The following is a 17,973-nucleotide window of genomic DNA, read 5'->3' on the forward strand; positions in this document are numbered from 1 at the left end:
GTTTATTATTCACCAAGCAGTTAGGATGAAAGATCCTAGTGCCTTTGCTCCATGGAAATGTAGTCTTTTCGAGTATGATGCTACCAGCTTGGCTACCAGCTCTGCCACCAGCTTGTTTCTTGGGCAGTTTCTCCCATTTCTTCTTTGCAGTACCTCTCAAGCTACATCAGGTTGGATGGGGAGCATCGGTGCACAGACCTTTTTTAGATCTCTCAATTGGGTTCAAGTCTGGGCTCTGGCTGGGCCACACAAGGTCACAGAGTTATTCCCTAGCCACTCCTTTGTTATCTTGGCTGTGTGCTTAGGGTTGTTGTCCTGTTGAATGATGAACCGTCGCCCCAGTCTGAGCTCCAGAGAACTCTTCTATTTGAGTGGCAATATTCCAGATATCTGGTCAGTTTTTTTATGAAACTGGGTGTAGGATCAACAATAAATGTTAAAATGCAAGTAAAAAGAAAAAAATGCTATAAATGCCAAATAATAATATGATTCATAAATCTTTTCCCTCAAGAAATTGGTCTGCTTGAATATTTCTACATATCAAGAAAAGACAACAAATAGTTTAATAATGTTATTGACGTAAATGTTATGATTTGGGTTGGCCTTTATCTTTTAAAATGGAGAGGCAGTTTTTGGATAAATATGGCCTACCAACCGTACACACAGTGCACATAACACATCTCACCTAAATGTTCTACAGTAATTAATCACTTTATATAAAGGGAGATGAAATATGCAACAAAGCCAGTAAGAGTACACAAACTCAATAATCAAGTTTGAGTGCAAGTACTCACTAAAAGTAGAAGGACCACTTAAGATTATTTACTCATGTTCCAAAATTTTGTTAAAATATAACAGAAAAGAGTCTAATAATGAGTCTACTCCATCTACTAAGTGGCTAAAGCTGTTTTGATAAATGTAGTGGGCTAAAAGAGCTTTGGTTCTGCCTGAATTGTAGTAACAATTCAGCCCAGTAAAGTACAAGCACCTCAAATGTGTACAGTACTTGAATAAAAGTACTTCGTTACTTCTGGACAAGGATGAATTAAAATCTGCCTTCTCTACTGCATTGCCAGGTTTCACAGTCTTAAAATGTTCATTTGTTTTTCTTAATTCAGAATCTGTGTAAAGTAGCTTGCACATCTTAAAGCTACATTTTGGGCACACAAAGTAGTTACAGGTGAACCCACTGGTGTCTTTGAAAAGTTGAGCATTTCCACTAGAATTTAAAATAAAGCAGTGTTGTTTTCAAGCACTTGCTTTAAGACAGTTGAACTGAAAGCTACCCCGATAGCCCTGTTTCTGGCTTTTAGGGTTCATTGAGCTCCTCACATCCAGCTGCACCACTGAGCTTTGAATTTTGTGGCAAACTGAGCAGACTGCCTCCACACTTCATGTCCATCAGCTGTTGAGAAACGGACTTATTTGATGATGACTTTAAGGTTCAGACACGACATTCTTGTTTGTCTGGTTTCCCTATAAAGTGACGCGGAGCATGACAGACGAACTCCATCTCCCGATGTCATCATTCTGTCAGACAACGAGGCCTCCAGTCCCAGAACAACACCTCGCCCAGAGGAGCGCCTGCACCAGGCCAACCTCGACATGTTCAAGGTAGAACCATCAAATCACTGCACCTCTGCACAGCTTAAACACATATTCTTCATGTATGGTACAAGTGTATGCATTCTGGAAAAACCTGTCCATGTAAGGACTGTCAAAATGTCTCTGGATATATCAACATAATTACATCAGTAAAATAATGAGGTCACAACATGCACTATAGATATATAGCTTCTCCATACAAAGCTTTCTGACACATCACACTTCTGTTTTTATTTCCTTTAACTTTTTATATTGTGTTAAGGCAGGCTGCTTAACATGCAATAGGTGTGCAATAAATTGCCTTAAATTGTCATGTATGATCATAATCATCCGTATGTCATGTGTCACTGTGATTTTGTGTGTGTGTTTGTGTTTTCATTCGTTTTCCAGGGGAAGACGGGAGAGGAGAGGCAGCATATGATCAAAGCCCTGAGAGAGGAACTGCGTCTGGAGGAGGCTCGTCTGGTGTTGCTCAAGAAGCTCAGACAGAGTCAGATGCAGAAGGAGAACGTGGTGCAGAAGGTTAGTGCACCACCCATCTTACTGCTGCCCATTCGCTGTCTGCATCTGCTTGTCTATGCTAGCTTTATAATATAATTAATTTACTCTAAAAATGTAGTTTTTGACTTTGTACCTCTTTATAGTTCTATGACTATACTATATTTTGAAGGGAAATATTTTACTTTCCCATATTGCATTTTAATGCAAAACAAAAATACATTCTGACAACATATCAATCCTAACTAATTCTGGAGTTTTGGGGCTCCTGCTGTTATTATTTGGGAGTTTAACAAACTGATACCTGTATATTAGACAACTTGTTGTACAGTATAAAGACCATCTTGTTCTCTAGTGGATTCCAGTGAACCTACCTTATATTGGACTTGGTTCAGTTGAACTCTGGTTTGTTTTCCCCCTTGGTGCAGTTTGTTTAGGCAGGTCTGAAAACAGCAGTCACACTCTGGTTTGAACCAAAACAACTTTACCAAGATCCTTTATGTGTGGTCTCTGTCTCTTCCCGAACAGACCCTGGAGTGTTTTTGGTGAGAACATAATCCGACCCCAATCCAGTGCAAGTCAGCAGTTTTATGCCAGTTTGTGCATTTGTTACATATTTCGCAGTCATTTTTCACTCAGGAATTTTCACTGGTACAGAACAGGATCTTCTTCCAGTGTTTACTTTCTTGTTCCCGCCACAAATTTATTTATCAATAACTGAATAAGACTATTTTCACGTGATTTGCAGTAATAATTTTTGGTTCATTTATGTGGGGGAAAAAAAAGGAACCAAAGAAGAAAATGAACAAACTGGTCCACTGATTAGGATCAGAGTAAATGTGCTATAGGCTTAACAACAAGTTACTGGTATCTGTTTCCTGACTGATCAGATGTTATCTCCACTGATTGTATTGTATTGTATGGGCCTTTGTACATAATGAGGACATTTATTTATTTGATACTTTCCATATATCCTGATACTACCTTCAGTTCAGTAAAAAAATGCAATGCGCTTTAAGTAAAGGTATAAGCAACTTTTTTAAGGAAGGTAAAAAGAAACATTTTCCTTATAAAGACTAAAAGGGAATATATATTAAAATGAAATCTTTGGAATTATAAAAAACAGACTCTAAATGCCAAGGTATGTAAATGTCTTGTAGTATTGTAAAAGGAGCACACAGGAAGGGAAGGGTGAAGTCCAGTATCCTCACAGTCTGCCATGTCATAGACGAAAACAACCAGTGTTTCTCTGGTGTGTCTTAGGAACAGCTAGCATGTCTCTTTTTTTGCTACGTTAAATATTAGTTTGTTCATGCTGACTGAAAACCACACAGAACATTCCTGTTTTGTAAAAGATTTATGGTGGTGTTGGGATGTTGGTCCATAACAGTTCATCCGTTACCTTTTGTATTTCATGCATATCATGACAGACTGGTTGAGGTCCAGCAGGGCTAATTGTATTTTACAGAAGTCATAGCAACAGTTAATGACAGTATCATACCCTAATCTGCCAGTGTCCTTCACCATAGACAAAATATGGTTTTGATTGATCCCGGAATGGTGGGGGCTAATACCAAGTGTCTTCATGCTGATGATACTGTACAGAAACTGTCTAAAGAGGGACATCATTTGGAAGACTATGCTATGCTTTAAAATAGTTAAGTGTTTGTATGGGATAGAAATGTAGAAGAATATGTGTTTCAGATGGTTATTACGTGAAGAAACGTTCATCTGTAAAATGGCAGGTTGGTTAGGGTATGTTAGTTTTGGTAGTATTATTATAGTGTTAATATTGTGTTTGACTGTGTGCAGGTCCCTGTGGTCCAGAATGCTGCATCTTCTGTGCAGTCTCCTCCCATCCACAGCTCACCTGGCCTGGGGAAGCTGCCTGTAAGGCCTGGCCTGCACAACCCTGAGCCCCAGAACCTCCGCACTGCACAGGTCTGTGTGTCTCTGTGTCTGCAAAATTGGTGCTGAAATAAAATATTAACAGTGCTTCAAAAAAAGGTGGATGACATTAAAGAAAGCCTTTTTTTTTTTTTTTTTTAACTTTATTTCCAAGGCAAACTTCAAACTAAACAATTTAGGACTTAGGTCTAAATGCATCAGTTGTACATTCAAATATTATGCAAAACAACACGGTTTCAAATTCGCCCCCAAAAACCATGAAGTTACGACAATGATGAGAAGAGACGTGTGTTTATAAATGTATGTATTTATATGTATGGCTAATATTTTACACCTTAATCTGTCACCAGCAGCAGTCTAATAACATTCACCACAAAAAAGATATTTATATCAATCAATATCAGTCCATTATCAATCGCCTCATTTGCATGTGCAGTTTTTCTATCTGTGCATACTATTAAATTATTACTCTTGCATGCTATTATTAATTATTAATTATTATTCTTGCATGCTATAACTGCAATAAAGTCTTACCCTATTAATGTCAGTATACGGATAAAAGTAATATACAAGCATCAGTTTGCAGAAATTTTCTTGTAACTTTATTTTTATTTGTTTCCAGGATCTCATTCTACTTACTTGCTCTCAATACTATGCTAAGCTTGTAGACATGATTCACTGTTATATCAGTGGAAGTGCATTTTTGGTGCTGGTTATGATAAACATCTAATTTGTTAGCCAGTTTTTGCTTTTTTTTAATGCATTGTTTGCAGCATCTTTTCTATTTCTATCTTTCGTCATTAGCACATAGCCATTGGAAACATGCTGATCATGGTGTTTTTTCATGTCAATATACACCGATCAGGCACAACATTATGACCACCTGTGCAATTTAATGCAACCCAGTACAGTGGTGAAAGAGGTGGTTCTAATGTTTTACCCACCTCATTCATTTCAAATGGGGTCATTTTGTGTTTGTCAAAACTGTAGGTGTCTGGCTGTCACAAAGCCCTACGGCCCCCTCTTCCAGAGCCACAAAACCAAAACCCACAGCCACAGCTCAAATCACATTTTTTTTAATTCTTTGCATGTAACAGACAGACAGAATCCTAGTGTGTAGTGCCCCTTTAAGGTAGCTAAAGGTAGGCTTCTGCTGCCGTGAGAGAATGTGTAATTAACGACTTATTGTAAATCATGTGCTTCTGTTGCCTGTAATATCTGATTTTAGAACCAAATAGGGAAAACATAATTTAATAGCTTTATAATTTTAGGGGCATCTAAATCCGTGTTGAGATGAACTTTTGTCATAATGACTCTAGGCTTCTTTACCAACCGTAACCCGCAGGGGTTAAGGTTATTTTATCATTTCAACATTATTTTGAGGGTAGACTCCATCCATGTTAATGTCTGAGCTATTTAACTTCAATTTCACTTGGTATCATCTTACTTCTGTAAGTAGTCTTGATCCTATTACAATCTTGCAATTCCATGTAAAAGAATCCTAACAAACAAAGCAGAGATGCTCCTGGTTTGTTGTCACCAAGCAACTGCTGCCATCTGCTGACCACATGTGTGTATATAAAGGTAGAACTCCTTTTAATGTGGGTACTTATTATGGAAAACATGCCAGCAGAAGTTCCTCATATTGACACACTATCAGCAACATGGTTGTCAGTCAGTTCCATTTTGTTATGTTAATGCAGCCTCCATGAAGGTTCTAATAAATTGCTATAGTTATTTTGCACACTGTATTTTGAACTGTGTCATGTACCTAGTTTACATCTGTGGTGGTTAACTACAACCCCAATTCCAAACATATTGGGAAGAGGGTTAAATGTAAATTTAAAAACAGAATGCAATGATTTGCAAATCTCATATTTGATAGAACATAAACAACATTAGATGTTCAAACTGAGAAATTTAACCATTACATGGAAAATATTATGAATAAATACAAAAGGCTGGAAAAGTAATTGCCACAAATCAAAATCAAATGGAGGAGCATTTGACCACTAATTAGGTTAATTGGCAACAGGTCAGAGACTTTGGAATGTAAAGGTTGGGCAGAGGTTCACCAATCTGTGACCAATTTCGCTAAAAAATTGTGGGACAATTTTAGAAAAATCTTCCTCAACGTAAAATTGCAATGACTTTCTGTGGTCAGATGAATCAAAATTTGAAATTGTTTTTGGAAATCATTGATGCCCTGTCCTGTGAACTAAAGCAAAGAGGCACCAACCCGCTTGTTACCAGTGGACAGTTCTAAAGGCTGCATCTCTGATGGTATGGTGGTGCGTTAGTGCCTATGGTGTGGGCAGCTTACACATCTGGAAAGGCTCCATCAATGCTAATAAATACATAGAGGTTTTAGAGCAACATATGCTCCCATCCAGACAATGTCTCTCTCAGGAAAGGCCTTGCATGTTTCAGCAAGACAGTGCTAAACCACATGCTGCATCCATCACAGCATGGCTTCACAGGAGAAGAGTGCTGAACTGGCCTTCCTGCAGTTCAGACCTTTCACTTATAGAAAACATTTAATGCATCATAAAACAAAAAATCCAGCAACTAAAGCCCAGTACTTTTGAGTAGCTAGAATTTTGCATTAGACAAGAACGGGACAATATTCCTCTCCTAAAACTCCAGCAAATGTTCTATTGTGAAATCAAATAGTTGCATTCTGTTTTTATTTACAATTTACACATCTTCACAAATTTTTGAAATTAGGGTTTTAAATATTAAAAACATCCGTGTAACAATACAAATCGTGCTTTAAATGTTTTCATTGGGTGACAAGTTTAGACTGCAGGCAGGCCAGTTTACCTGGACCTGGAATTCAGGTTGAGGAGTGAATCGTCTCCAATTTCTAAAATGACTTTTAAATTAGAGCTTGAGCTAAGAGAAGGCAGCATTGTTTCTGAATCTTATTTATATTTGGTTGTTCTGTTTTGTTGTTGTTTTTTTTTTTTCATGGTAGAATTTTAAGCTACATTTGTAACTGCAGAGAGAAAGGCCATTCTGTGATTTTCACTACAGAGTCTTGTCTTGTTTTTTAAGGAGGGCTGACTGAGAGCCCAAAGATCACCAAAGATCATGACCAGACAGTATTTGTTTTTGGTCAAGACCATTGTGTACAGAAATTTCTGTCGTTTTTTTTTGTTTGTTTGTTTGTTTTTTAAGTTTTAATGATATTAATGAATAATAAATAGCGCTAATTTATTATTTATTATTATGGTGTAACACTGTAGTGCCTGTGAGGTCTGTAATTTGTTTTTTCTTTCCTAAATCTCTTTGTTTTGTCCTTCTTGTAGGGCCATACAGTCATCAGGTCAGCAGCTAATACCAATCTGCCACCTATGCTGATGTCCCAACGAGTGATAGCCCCCAACCCTGCCCAGTTGCAGGGTCAGAGGGTCTCCTCAAAGCCTGGGATGTCTCGCTCCAGCTCCAGCAGCATGGCTAATGCAGTTAGCTACCAGCAGGTATGGATTCACACCAAGCCCATCTCTTAATGAGTCGGAGAGACAGATCAGCTCATTGAATTAAGCTCACAGGAGCCAGGCTGAAACATGTACATTATCTGATATAGTAGCTACAACAAGCTTCTCTTGAAAAACACAGTACATTGATTAGTCGTTATACCACTTGTCACTTACTTTGTAAGTGATTAATTATTGACATTCCTTATACAAACACATACAGTATCTCAGGACTCTGAAGATGTATAAGATAAAAATTCCATGGCTGTTTATAACAGCAGTGTTCAGAGCTTAAAACTGAAAAATCTTTGCTTTAAGTAATAAATTGTGCTAAGTAGTGAAAAACGTGTGTCTTCTTGCAGGCCAGCCAGCAGGTGGCAGCCTCCCAACGGTCGGGCTCCAGTGCCATGTACATGAACCTGGCCCACATGCAGGCAGCAGCAGGGGCCGGAGGAGTGGCTGGCAGCCTTGGCGGTGCTTCGGCCATTAGCCCATCCACCATGTCCAGCACGTCCAGCGGAGGCGTGGGCTCCCTAGCTGATCAGGCGAGCAGCCAGGCAGCAGCCAAACTAGCCCTGAGGAAGCAGCTGGAGAAAACTCTGCTAGAGATCCCTCCACCCAAGCCCCCCGCCCCACTTCTCCACTTCCTGCCCTCTGCTGCCAACAGCGAGTTCATCTACATGGTGGGCCTGGAGGAGGTGGTGCAGAGTGTGCTCGACAGTCAGGGTGAGAAGCCACTTGTCATGTCATTGCCTTCAAGTCTGGACATAACTGTGAGATCAGACGGTTCCAAAATGTAAAATCAAACCTCAATGCCCACCACAATAATCAAACCACCAGATGTTTTAATGTTGTGACTGATCATTGTTGCTGCTGTTTGTTTCAGTTTATTTAAAATGGAATCATCTCTGCAGGTAAACTAAGAGGGACACTGGCCCGCATGGAGCCATTCTTCTGTGCCCAATGCAGAACTGACTTCACCCCTCACTGGAAGCAAGAGAAGAGCGGACGAATCCTCTGTGAGCAGTGCATGACATCCAATCAGAAGAAGGCTCTGAAAGCAGAGCACACCAACAGGCTGAAGAACGCCTTTGTGAAGGCCCTGCAGCAGGAGCAGGTCAGGACCACCGTACCGCCAGCTTATATTAATTTCAAAGTACAAAACAACACACAGACTTTGTATATAATAATCATTTACCAATGCAGTCTTAGTATTAGGAAAATGTAATAAACTGTGGTAAAGTCCTAAATGTGCGTGTTCGTCCTTGTCAGGAGATTGAACAGAGGCTGCAGCAGCAGGCTGCCCTGTCACCCAGCTCGGCCCCCACCGGCCCTAACGCCTCCAAGACTGACTCCATGATCCGGCATCATGCCCTCCGCCAGGTATACTTCAGCATGCCCCCTGAGCCTCCACCTTACACATGCCATATACATCTGCTTATTATCGGTTCTTGAACATGAGGCATATTCACTTTACCTTAGTAAATTTATGGTTTAGTTTTCTATTAAATGTGCTCTTTCCATTGACTTAATTATTAAACCTCACCGCTTCTAACAAGTACAACAGCCACAGGTTTGACATATTTATTCAATCGGCCTCAACCATCTGCATCCATGCCGCTCATTAGTTAAACATTTTTTAAAAAGTCTACAAATACTTGTGCAGCCCACACTATGAGCATATTTCCTCACAAATGCGTCTCTGACAAAGGGAAGAGCTAAACGTCTTTTCATGCACAGAGTGGAGAGGAGAAATGACAGTGAGCCCAGGTGACACTTCACAAACATTAGTGTAAGACTGTACGTTGCTCTAACCACAATAGAAGCGAGTAAATAGTCTACCAGCGCAAATGTAAAACAAGTAAATTCTTCAAACAACAGTAATACCAGCTGACAGCAGCTTATTAGCTAATCAATAATTATTTTGAATGCGATTAACTGAAACCTGACTGTATGTAAGATACTGTACAGTAATGATAATTTTTGAAAATGCTGCTTTAAAACTGTCCTTCACAGTACAGAGACCTGATTCTGTACTTAGCCCAGCTTTACTCGACACCTGGTCAAAGGAAGTGATGGATTCATGAATTGAGGATTTATCAGAGTGGATTAGTGGAGCAGCTTTGTGTGTGATTGTGTGTATTTAATGATATTTAAAACGCAGTAAAGAGGTTTTATCAGATATTATTTGTCTCTCATATTAAATTCTATTTTTATGATGCAAATAGGAGAAGGTAATAAAAAACATAGTGTTGTTGTTAATCTGCCATCAGCCCCCCTCCTCTCCAAAAATTGGCATCAGCAATTAGAAAACTAATAGAGAAACCACTAGCTGTGCATTTATCAGTCTTTTTAATAGGTTCAAGTAAAACTGAAACAACATAAAACAAAGAAGTACACCCAGACCGAGCATTTTAACCAGCTGATCTCTGCCACTTGTACTTAAGTATTAACTGAAACGAGTAAAGGGCCACTGTGTAATTAGTGCACTGTCTGGCAGTGTTGGTGAAGCTAATTGGATGTGTGTAACGTCCCCAGGCTCCCCAGCCTCAGGCCTCCCTGCAGCGAGGACTGTCCAATTCAGCTCGAGGTGTCCTGTCCAACTTCGCCCAGGCCTCCCAGCTGTCAGTGGCTAGCAGCCTCATGGGAATGACTAGTGCCAAGCACTGTGGCAGTGGTGGAGGCAGCAGCAGTAGCAGCAATAGACTGCAGCATGACAGCCGCCACCAGATCTACAACATCCCAGGTACCTGCTGGATCATATCTGCCCATGTTTCTGGCATATTCATCTCAGGCTCACCAGGGATGAACCACTCAAGCGGTTATGACCCTGAGAAGAGTGTTTTAGTATTGGGTATCTAATGACAGAGTCCACTCTTGCACAGATGTTTAAATGGGAGAATAGGACTGCTGAAACTCATTTTTATGAACATGTCTCACTCTGTTTCCACGTGGATTGTGCAACACTTCTGTGTTGCACAATCCACAGAGAGCCTACAGAGAGAAGGCTCACATCATCTTCAGTATGAAACAACAGACATGTGTCAGACAATAACCTGCTAAACTGTATATTCTACTGTCTGGCTATGACTGTGAGATAGAACAGGTACTGTAGAGTTAGTTTAGCCCATTTTGTCCAAATTCAGTTACTAATCAGTGCAGCTTTTCTTGTAAAATGTTATGAATCAGGACCTTCAGCATTTGGCTGTGAGTAAAGGATCAGAATGTGATTACCTTTATTTTACCTTTTATTTTATCGCATTTCCATACTTGCCTTATCAAAAATATAAACAACTAATAAACTAATCTAATGTAATTTATGGTTTAACCAGCTGTCAATACATAAAGTGACTTCAAAGCAGCTCCCCCTTTTTCATTGCCATAGTAACAAAGTTGTTTTATTTTAATAATAAGGATTTAATATACTTTATTTTTGTAGTGGAGTACTTGTAATTTAAGTACATTTCAAACCATGTCCTTAGTAAGAGTTCAAGGAAAGTAGGCCTAGATACTGAACTTACTAGTCACGTGATGCTGTTTTTTTTTTTCTGTTTTTGTTATTTTGTACCTTGTAGATTAAAATTAATGCACACCTATGAACTTCTAAAAGACTTCACAGCATTCTCTTTTTGTCACCACAGGGTTAAATATTGCCTATCTGAACCCAGCAGCAGTTGGAGCCCATAAGAGCTCCAGCTTAGCGGACCGACAGAGAGAGTACCTGTTGGACATGATACCGCCTCGATCCATATCGCAGTCCATCACCGGACAGAAATGAGCTCCGATCAGCCCTCCTGTCCTTTTGATGCCACCCCTACCCTGCCCCTTCTTATTGCCTCCCTCATACTGAAGCACTCCAAGATCAACAAACATCCTCACCCCGCATCGCATGCAGTGCCTGTCCGTGTGCCTACCCATGAAAACCCACCAAGTCGGACAAAGACACTAAACTGTCAGTGCATTTCAAATGTTCTTATTATAGTAAAGCTCTTCTTCGTCAGCGTTGTTTAACAATTATAATTCCCATTATTATCGCTCTTGGTAGCACTATTATTATACCTGCAACTACTGTTTTTGCTTCAGTTACTATTATTCATTATGCTTTTTTTCTTTTGTATCTGTTTTTTGTTTCTCTGCCATCTCTCCTTTACTTTGGGGAGTGATGGTGAGTCATTTTAAGGTCACTTTAGGCCAAGATCATATAGGATTTCTTTTTTTCTTCAATTATAAAGCTTAGATGTGACTATTGCTAGTAACAGAAGTTCAACAGGGTGCATTCTGGTTGCTATGCAACATAAAGTTCAACGTAAACAACTTTTAAAGCTTTGTAAAAAGTGTTAGCTCGCTAACTTGAAGTAACAAAGTGGAAAACACTGATAGGATAACAAACAGACAATTTTAATTCAGTAATTGCTCCTCCTTCTCCTGAAATGAAGATGAAAAGCTTGTAAAACTGGAGAGTGGGAAGGGGAGGCCCTCGTAAATTGGAGAGCAGAGCATCCTCACGTCAAAAGGGCTCATATCAAGAGCTGTTTTCCTACTGACATATCCAACCTGGAGTTGAGGGCGGCATCCGAGCTAATCAAGTGGAAATGACTGGCAAAAGTGCACATGTGTACAAAAGAGAATCCTATGTGATCAGAGTTGGAAAAGTTTTTCTTTTGCTAGTCTGCTCCCACCATTTCCCATCCGAAGGTCATCGTCAGTTTCTTCATTTCAGATTTCAGTCCCTCCCGGCACGGACCTGAACAGTTAGCAGATGGACGTGCGCAGGACATGTTGTAGTCGTACTAATCAGGACTGACAGACCTTGAGCGGATTAGCAGTCCATACAGACTACAATCTGGAGGGAGGTGATTGGCTGGAGGATGTCTTCTACACCCAGTATTCACAGGGGGGTGATGGTCACCGTTCAGAGAGAAGCAGGTTGATTTTTTTCCCTCCTGCTTCCTTCCAATCTCACTACCTGCCACTGACCCTTCCATGCCCCCCTCTTTACCTTTGGTTATCCAGTATGCACAGACTGAACCCTTTTACCCAGGAACTCCTCTTGGCATCACATGTTCCTTGAGAAAGTGAAATGTACTCAAATCACATTTTGTGTGTCTAAACCACACATTTGTACCTAGAAACCTACAAATCTGGGTTCTTTCTAGGTTCCTCTTCTTCTTCTATTTGGGTTTTTACTTTATTTTCTGATTAATCCCCAAGCCCCCCTACCTCACCTTCCCTTATATTTTATTTTATTCTTTTGGTTTGTTTTGTTTTTGCGGCGTCTCCTAATGAAATGGTGGCTTACCTGAGAGGTGTTAGCCCCTGGAGACGATAATAGTCAACATAACTAAAAACAGAAACTATTGAAATATCTGTATGGATTATGTATAGATACCTAGCTTCAGAGAAAAAAGGATGTGGATTATATCTTTTATGGGAGAGACATGGATCAATCATTGTGTGCATGCTATGCACACAAGTTGCCTCACTCCAGAGGAGCACTTTGCATATTTCCAATTGGAAAAAAACGTTTTTGGTTTGTTTTTGGGTTTTTTTGTTTGTTTTTTAAGGAGGAAAAGAATGTTACAGGGGATGGTGGCTAAGGTCTGGATCCCAGCTGATAGTCGATCGAGTCAGGAGACGTCATGAAGGTGTGTTTGAATGGCTGATATATTGTTTAATGCAAAGTTACATTACCATTGTCGATGTCTGTAAATGTTGAAATTCAGGGGTCAGTTTCCACATCCCTGGTGCACAGTGTGCTGATTTTAGAGCCAGCCTGTACATCAGCTGCTACTGCTGCTGCTGGCCTTACTGCCCACATTAGGATCCCACTGAATCACTGTGTGATTAAACCCAGCAATAGCAAAAAAAATTAATCAGTATTTGCTTTGCGGTTATTCTCCTTTTCAAAGAAATTGACATTTGTAAACCTAGAGGTCTTTCACATAATTTGGACTAATCTATCTTTAGAACTGAACTCTTGAAATCACTGTGTTACTGACACACAGAACCACCTCAGGTCCTTAATTAGGCCTCTGACACTCAGATATTTAGTAGAGCTCTGCTGTCAATGACCGCCATGACACAGACTCACAGAAAAGCACTGGGAGCAGTGAACAGATAATTTCTTTCTAAAGCTTTCTGAGGAATTCTCACCGTCCTAACCAGTTGTAGCAGGGTAAGCCCTGTGCGTCACCAGACACCATGGACAAATCGTCAACATTTGAAGTCTTGCGCCACAACTAGATCGATTCAGAGTGTAGATGTATTTGTTGTTACAATGGTCTCTCTTCATGGCATCAGCTAAAGTTAATGCGTTCTACATGTATTTTCCTAATCTCATATGTTTGTACTGTTTTTGAAGGGCAATCCCAACTTTTACTGTACATCCATTCCCACAGTGTATAAAGCTCTTTTCTTCTTTCTGTGTGACTGAATCAATGGAGCTGTTTTTTACCTGCACTGCAACCCTGACATGATTCAAAAGTCTGAATCGGTTGGCCCAGACATTATACAGACTTTACTCTGCCAGCTTTCTAGAACAACGAACAACCTATTTAAGGCCCGTGTGGCAGTAGAGCAGATCGTTGTCTAGAGAATATATAATGACCAAGTTGTGTGGACCAGGTTCTTTATTGACACGAGTGATGCTGTTGCAGTGGTCTGTATGTGGCAGCCATGTTGGATTCCTTCTGTTCTTGGGCATCAGCTGCTGTGTCCTTGACAAAGTGTTCATGTCAGTTTCTGTGCACTTGTGTGAATAAATTGTATAATAAATATTGTTAAAGCTTTTTCCTATTAAATCGAAAATGATCCAAATGTTAAAATGCAAGAGGAGATAAGGTAGCAGTAAAAACCCCTGAACAGGCTTGATGTCAGTAATTTAGCTACTAAAACCAGCCTGTGGGTTCATCTCTGCTCCAATTGTTTTCATTGCTCAGTTTTATTTTTCAGCATTCTGTGTGCAAATCTCAAACATCATACAGGAGTTTTCTGTCAATGTCCTAAACTAAGTTAGTATCAGCTCTTGAGATTGATGGTAAAACTCTAAACCCTAAACATTTTAACTGGGAAATGAAAACTTTTACAATAGTTGACCTTGGTTAATCAATACGGTGTTGAGTATTTGATAAATTATTAAAACCTACATTAACACTACAGCTGAAGTGTCTTAAGTCAGATTTTTGCCTAACTAGCATTAGGTGTTTCCTAATGATAACATTACCTAATAGAATTATTAAATTTTTGTTTTACCTCTTACCTCCCAGTGTCACTCCAGATTTTCACTATCTTCTGTCATCTTAGTTGCTGATCTTTCACAAAGAAATAAAGTTCTAAATTTTTATCAGCTTCCTTATGTTTATGGGACTTAAAACATGAAACGCCATATGACATTATCCTTTTGATAAACTTCCCACTCAAATGACATCAGGGAAAAATAGCTGCTACATGAATGTGGTCTATTGAGCTCTGATGTAAACATAGCCAAAGACAAAAACATTATCTGCCTAAGGCTAGTGACGCACAGGCCGAGTCCCTCTGCTCAAGTCGCAGTAGTATGTGTGCTTCATTCTGTACCCTGGATTCTCTTAAACCATCATTTCTCCAGTTACGTTGTTCCTCTCCTACTCTCTACATGTGAACTGTGGTTGGCTGGTGTTTTTTTTGCAGCTTCACATGTTGCATAAAAAGTGTGTTTGAGGAATCCAGACCTGGCCTGCCCCGTGTTGCAGTAATCAGATGACTGACAGCCCAGTAAAACGGACGTTGTTGGTCACAACTAAACTACCTAGGATTTGATTGAGTTGAAAATTGGATGTAGAGATATATTTTCATGAATTTTTATTTTCTGGGGTAAATTTTTATTTGCAATATTTTGTCTTGCATTTCTTTTTGCTGCCATGCTGAAGGTAAAGAAAAAAAAAATGCTCCTGTCTCTCTTGCAGATGCATCCACACACCTTTGTATTCGGACTGCAGATTCTCTTCAAATGTCAATTTTTCAATTTCAAAAGTCATTCTTTTTCTGACGTCTCAATTCAGTTTCTTTTCTTTCTATTGCAGTTTTAAAAAAGTAAACAAATGTATTGACTATGAAATAAATGACACGATATTTGCTAGGTTTGAAGTAATAATGACTTATTGTACATAAACATTTTTTCCTCCCTTGTACTGAAAAAAGAAATTAAATGGTTGTATATTGTGTAGAAAAGCAAACAAAAAGCCATGAATATTGTGAAGCTTGTCATTTCGTTTTGTGATCACTGTGTATTATTGTGTAACAAATGTGCAAAATGTTTAGGATTTTTTTTTCACCCCCCTCCTCTGCTTGTTGAAGCAGTCTGCCTGGATGCTTTTGGAGTAGTTAGTTTGCAGGAAAGTGCTCATTGGTTCAGACAGATGTGGTCTGCAGTTACTTAACACTTATTAATTTTTCTCTTGGAGCTTTGAAACTTGAAATGGCTGTCTCTTACAGAATAATTTCTAGAGCAGGCTCTAAATAAAAGCAGTGGGAATGTTTGATTTAAGGTTTTGATCCAGGGTCAGGCTGATGGATCCTTTGGCTGATACTGGCCCTATAAAACACATGTATTACTGCTCAACACTTCATAAAATTGATGTTGTGATAGTGGTGAGCATTCTGTTGTCTCTATTGTCTGTGGTTTTGAGTGTCTCTGTGGCTCTGAAGAATCCCAGAATCATGAGGACATTCTGGATTCTGGAAAGACATTTTACAGTTGTAAAAGTCTTCTTTCAGTGCTATGAACCTTTCGCTTCAGATATATCACACCATAGATATGGGCCTATGGGAACCTGCTCACATGATAATAGGCTCAGTAAATCAATAAACATTGATTACACTAGCATACAGTAATTATGTGGGGGCGACTGGCACAGGAGGTAGAGCGGTCGTCCACCAATCCTACAATTGTTGGTTCGATCCCCGGCTCCTCTGCTCACATGTCGAAGTGTCCTTGAGGAAGACCCTGAACCCCAACTTAGTTACTCCTGGTGAGTGTTGGCCAGCTGCATGAATCAGTGTGTGTGATTGTGAGGGCAAATAGAATGGAGAAGTGGTGTAAAGCATTTTGATTACTAGTAGGTAGAAAAGCTGTACATAAGCACAGATAATTTACCATTTAACAACATTGACTCACGATTACAGCCCAAGCTTCTCATTTCAAAGCCCTGTGTGTGTGTATGTGTGTGTGTCCATACAAAAACTTTGTCGACTTTAAAATACTTCATCAAATGACAATCTGGTGACTGTAATCTTTATTAGACATCTCAAATTTCCCACGTAACCTTCAATAATAACTGTACCAGTAGGTAGCAGTGACCTGCCCAACCATAACTATGGAGTGATAACTGATTATTTGACTGTATCTGCCATGACACCATTTGAGATCTCAAAAAGCTTAACCGCATTTTTATGTACCATCTGGGATAGTAACCTTATAGTAAGTTGTAGCAAATGGCCAAAACACCCCAAACACCCCAAAACTCAAAAGGCTTCAACATTTCATATGCTAATGCTCTTTTCTAAATAATCACAAGTGGCATAAAGAAAAACCTAAACTTTACAGACTTTGGGCTCTAAATATTCCAGGCATGTACTCTCTGTGCCAATGAGCCCTCAGTGCATGAAACGTGGACTGACCTTATGTAAGATGTATTTTTTTTACTACAGCTGCTGCTTGACCCTGGATCAGTGATCACTTTTCCTGCCAACACCAGCAAATAACATGTATGGTTCTCTACTATAAACATTTAGTGAGTAAATTGGTTTCATCCGCTTCCCTGTAAAACCATTTCTTTTTGGATACAATGTTTAAATAATCATCCGCGGAAGCAGAAACACACAATGATATCAACTAATTGAAGTCCTTTTTGTTTTGCTTACATTAATCCTGACTTTTTGCACATACTTGATATTTAAGTCTTCAAAAGAAAGTAAAATAATGCTGTTTGAATACTGCCAGTTGATTGACAATTATGCATTGATTGAAAAAATAAGCTAATTTTGGAGGAAATAACTTTGTAATATTTATCTCTTGCAAGCTATGTTTAATAAAGGTTGAAACAATTTGCTTCCAAGTGTGAGTTCATTAACCTTTCTGTAATCAAATTTCACACTGGTTTGTTACTGGATGGCATGAATGGTTTACCAGCCCAGGTGCCGGAAGAATCCAAAGGACCCTGGGCCCAAAGCCATTTTATGTTTTTTGTTTAAAATTCAGGGACCAGAGCAAGACACGTGGCGACTAAACTATGCATAAAATGACACAGAGACACAGTGGCTCAATATACACATAAAATCACTTAAAGTGACGCATAGCTAGAAATGGGGACAGAAAGATCCAAAAGACTGTAACTGCCTCACTTGTTTTTTTCAGGATTAGGAACCAAATGCCTGGATTCTTGAGAGTCGACTAGCTATGTCAAATCACTGCAAACACTTTAGATGTGAATAACATTGTACATAT

At 39.4% G+C, this 17,973-nt stretch overlaps 1 protein-coding gene across 1 annotated transcript in view; it reads left to right on the plus strand.

Moving 5' to 3' along the window:
- Positions 1-17,573, plus strand: part of gatad2b (GATA zinc finger domain containing 2B) — a 49,108-nt gene extending 31,535 nt beyond the window's left edge. Inside the window, exons 3-11 of the mRNA XM_067509199.1 lie at positions 1,485-1,614; positions 1,996-2,127; positions 3,916-4,044; positions 7,323-7,493; positions 7,853-8,216; positions 8,405-8,607; positions 8,763-8,873; positions 10,029-10,236; positions 11,132-17,573. Coding sequence (XP_067365300.1) covers positions 1,485-1,614; positions 1,996-2,127; positions 3,916-4,044; positions 7,323-7,493; positions 7,853-8,216; positions 8,405-8,607; positions 8,763-8,873; positions 10,029-10,236; positions 11,132-11,268 — 1,585 coding nt within the window. The 3' untranslated portion in view covers positions 11,269-17,573. The remainder of the gene's footprint in view (positions 1-1,484; positions 1,615-1,995; positions 2,128-3,915; positions 4,045-7,322; positions 7,494-7,852; positions 8,217-8,404; positions 8,608-8,762; positions 8,874-10,028; positions 10,237-11,131) is intronic.
- Positions 17,574-17,973: the final 400 nt, after the last annotated feature.

This window comes from Channa argus, chromosome 1 (assembly GCF_033026475.1).
Source record: "Channa argus isolate prfri chromosome 1, Channa argus male v1.0, whole genome shotgun sequence".
In the NCBI taxonomy this organism is placed as follows: Eukaryota; Metazoa; Chordata; class Actinopteri; order Anabantiformes; family Channidae; genus Channa; species Channa argus.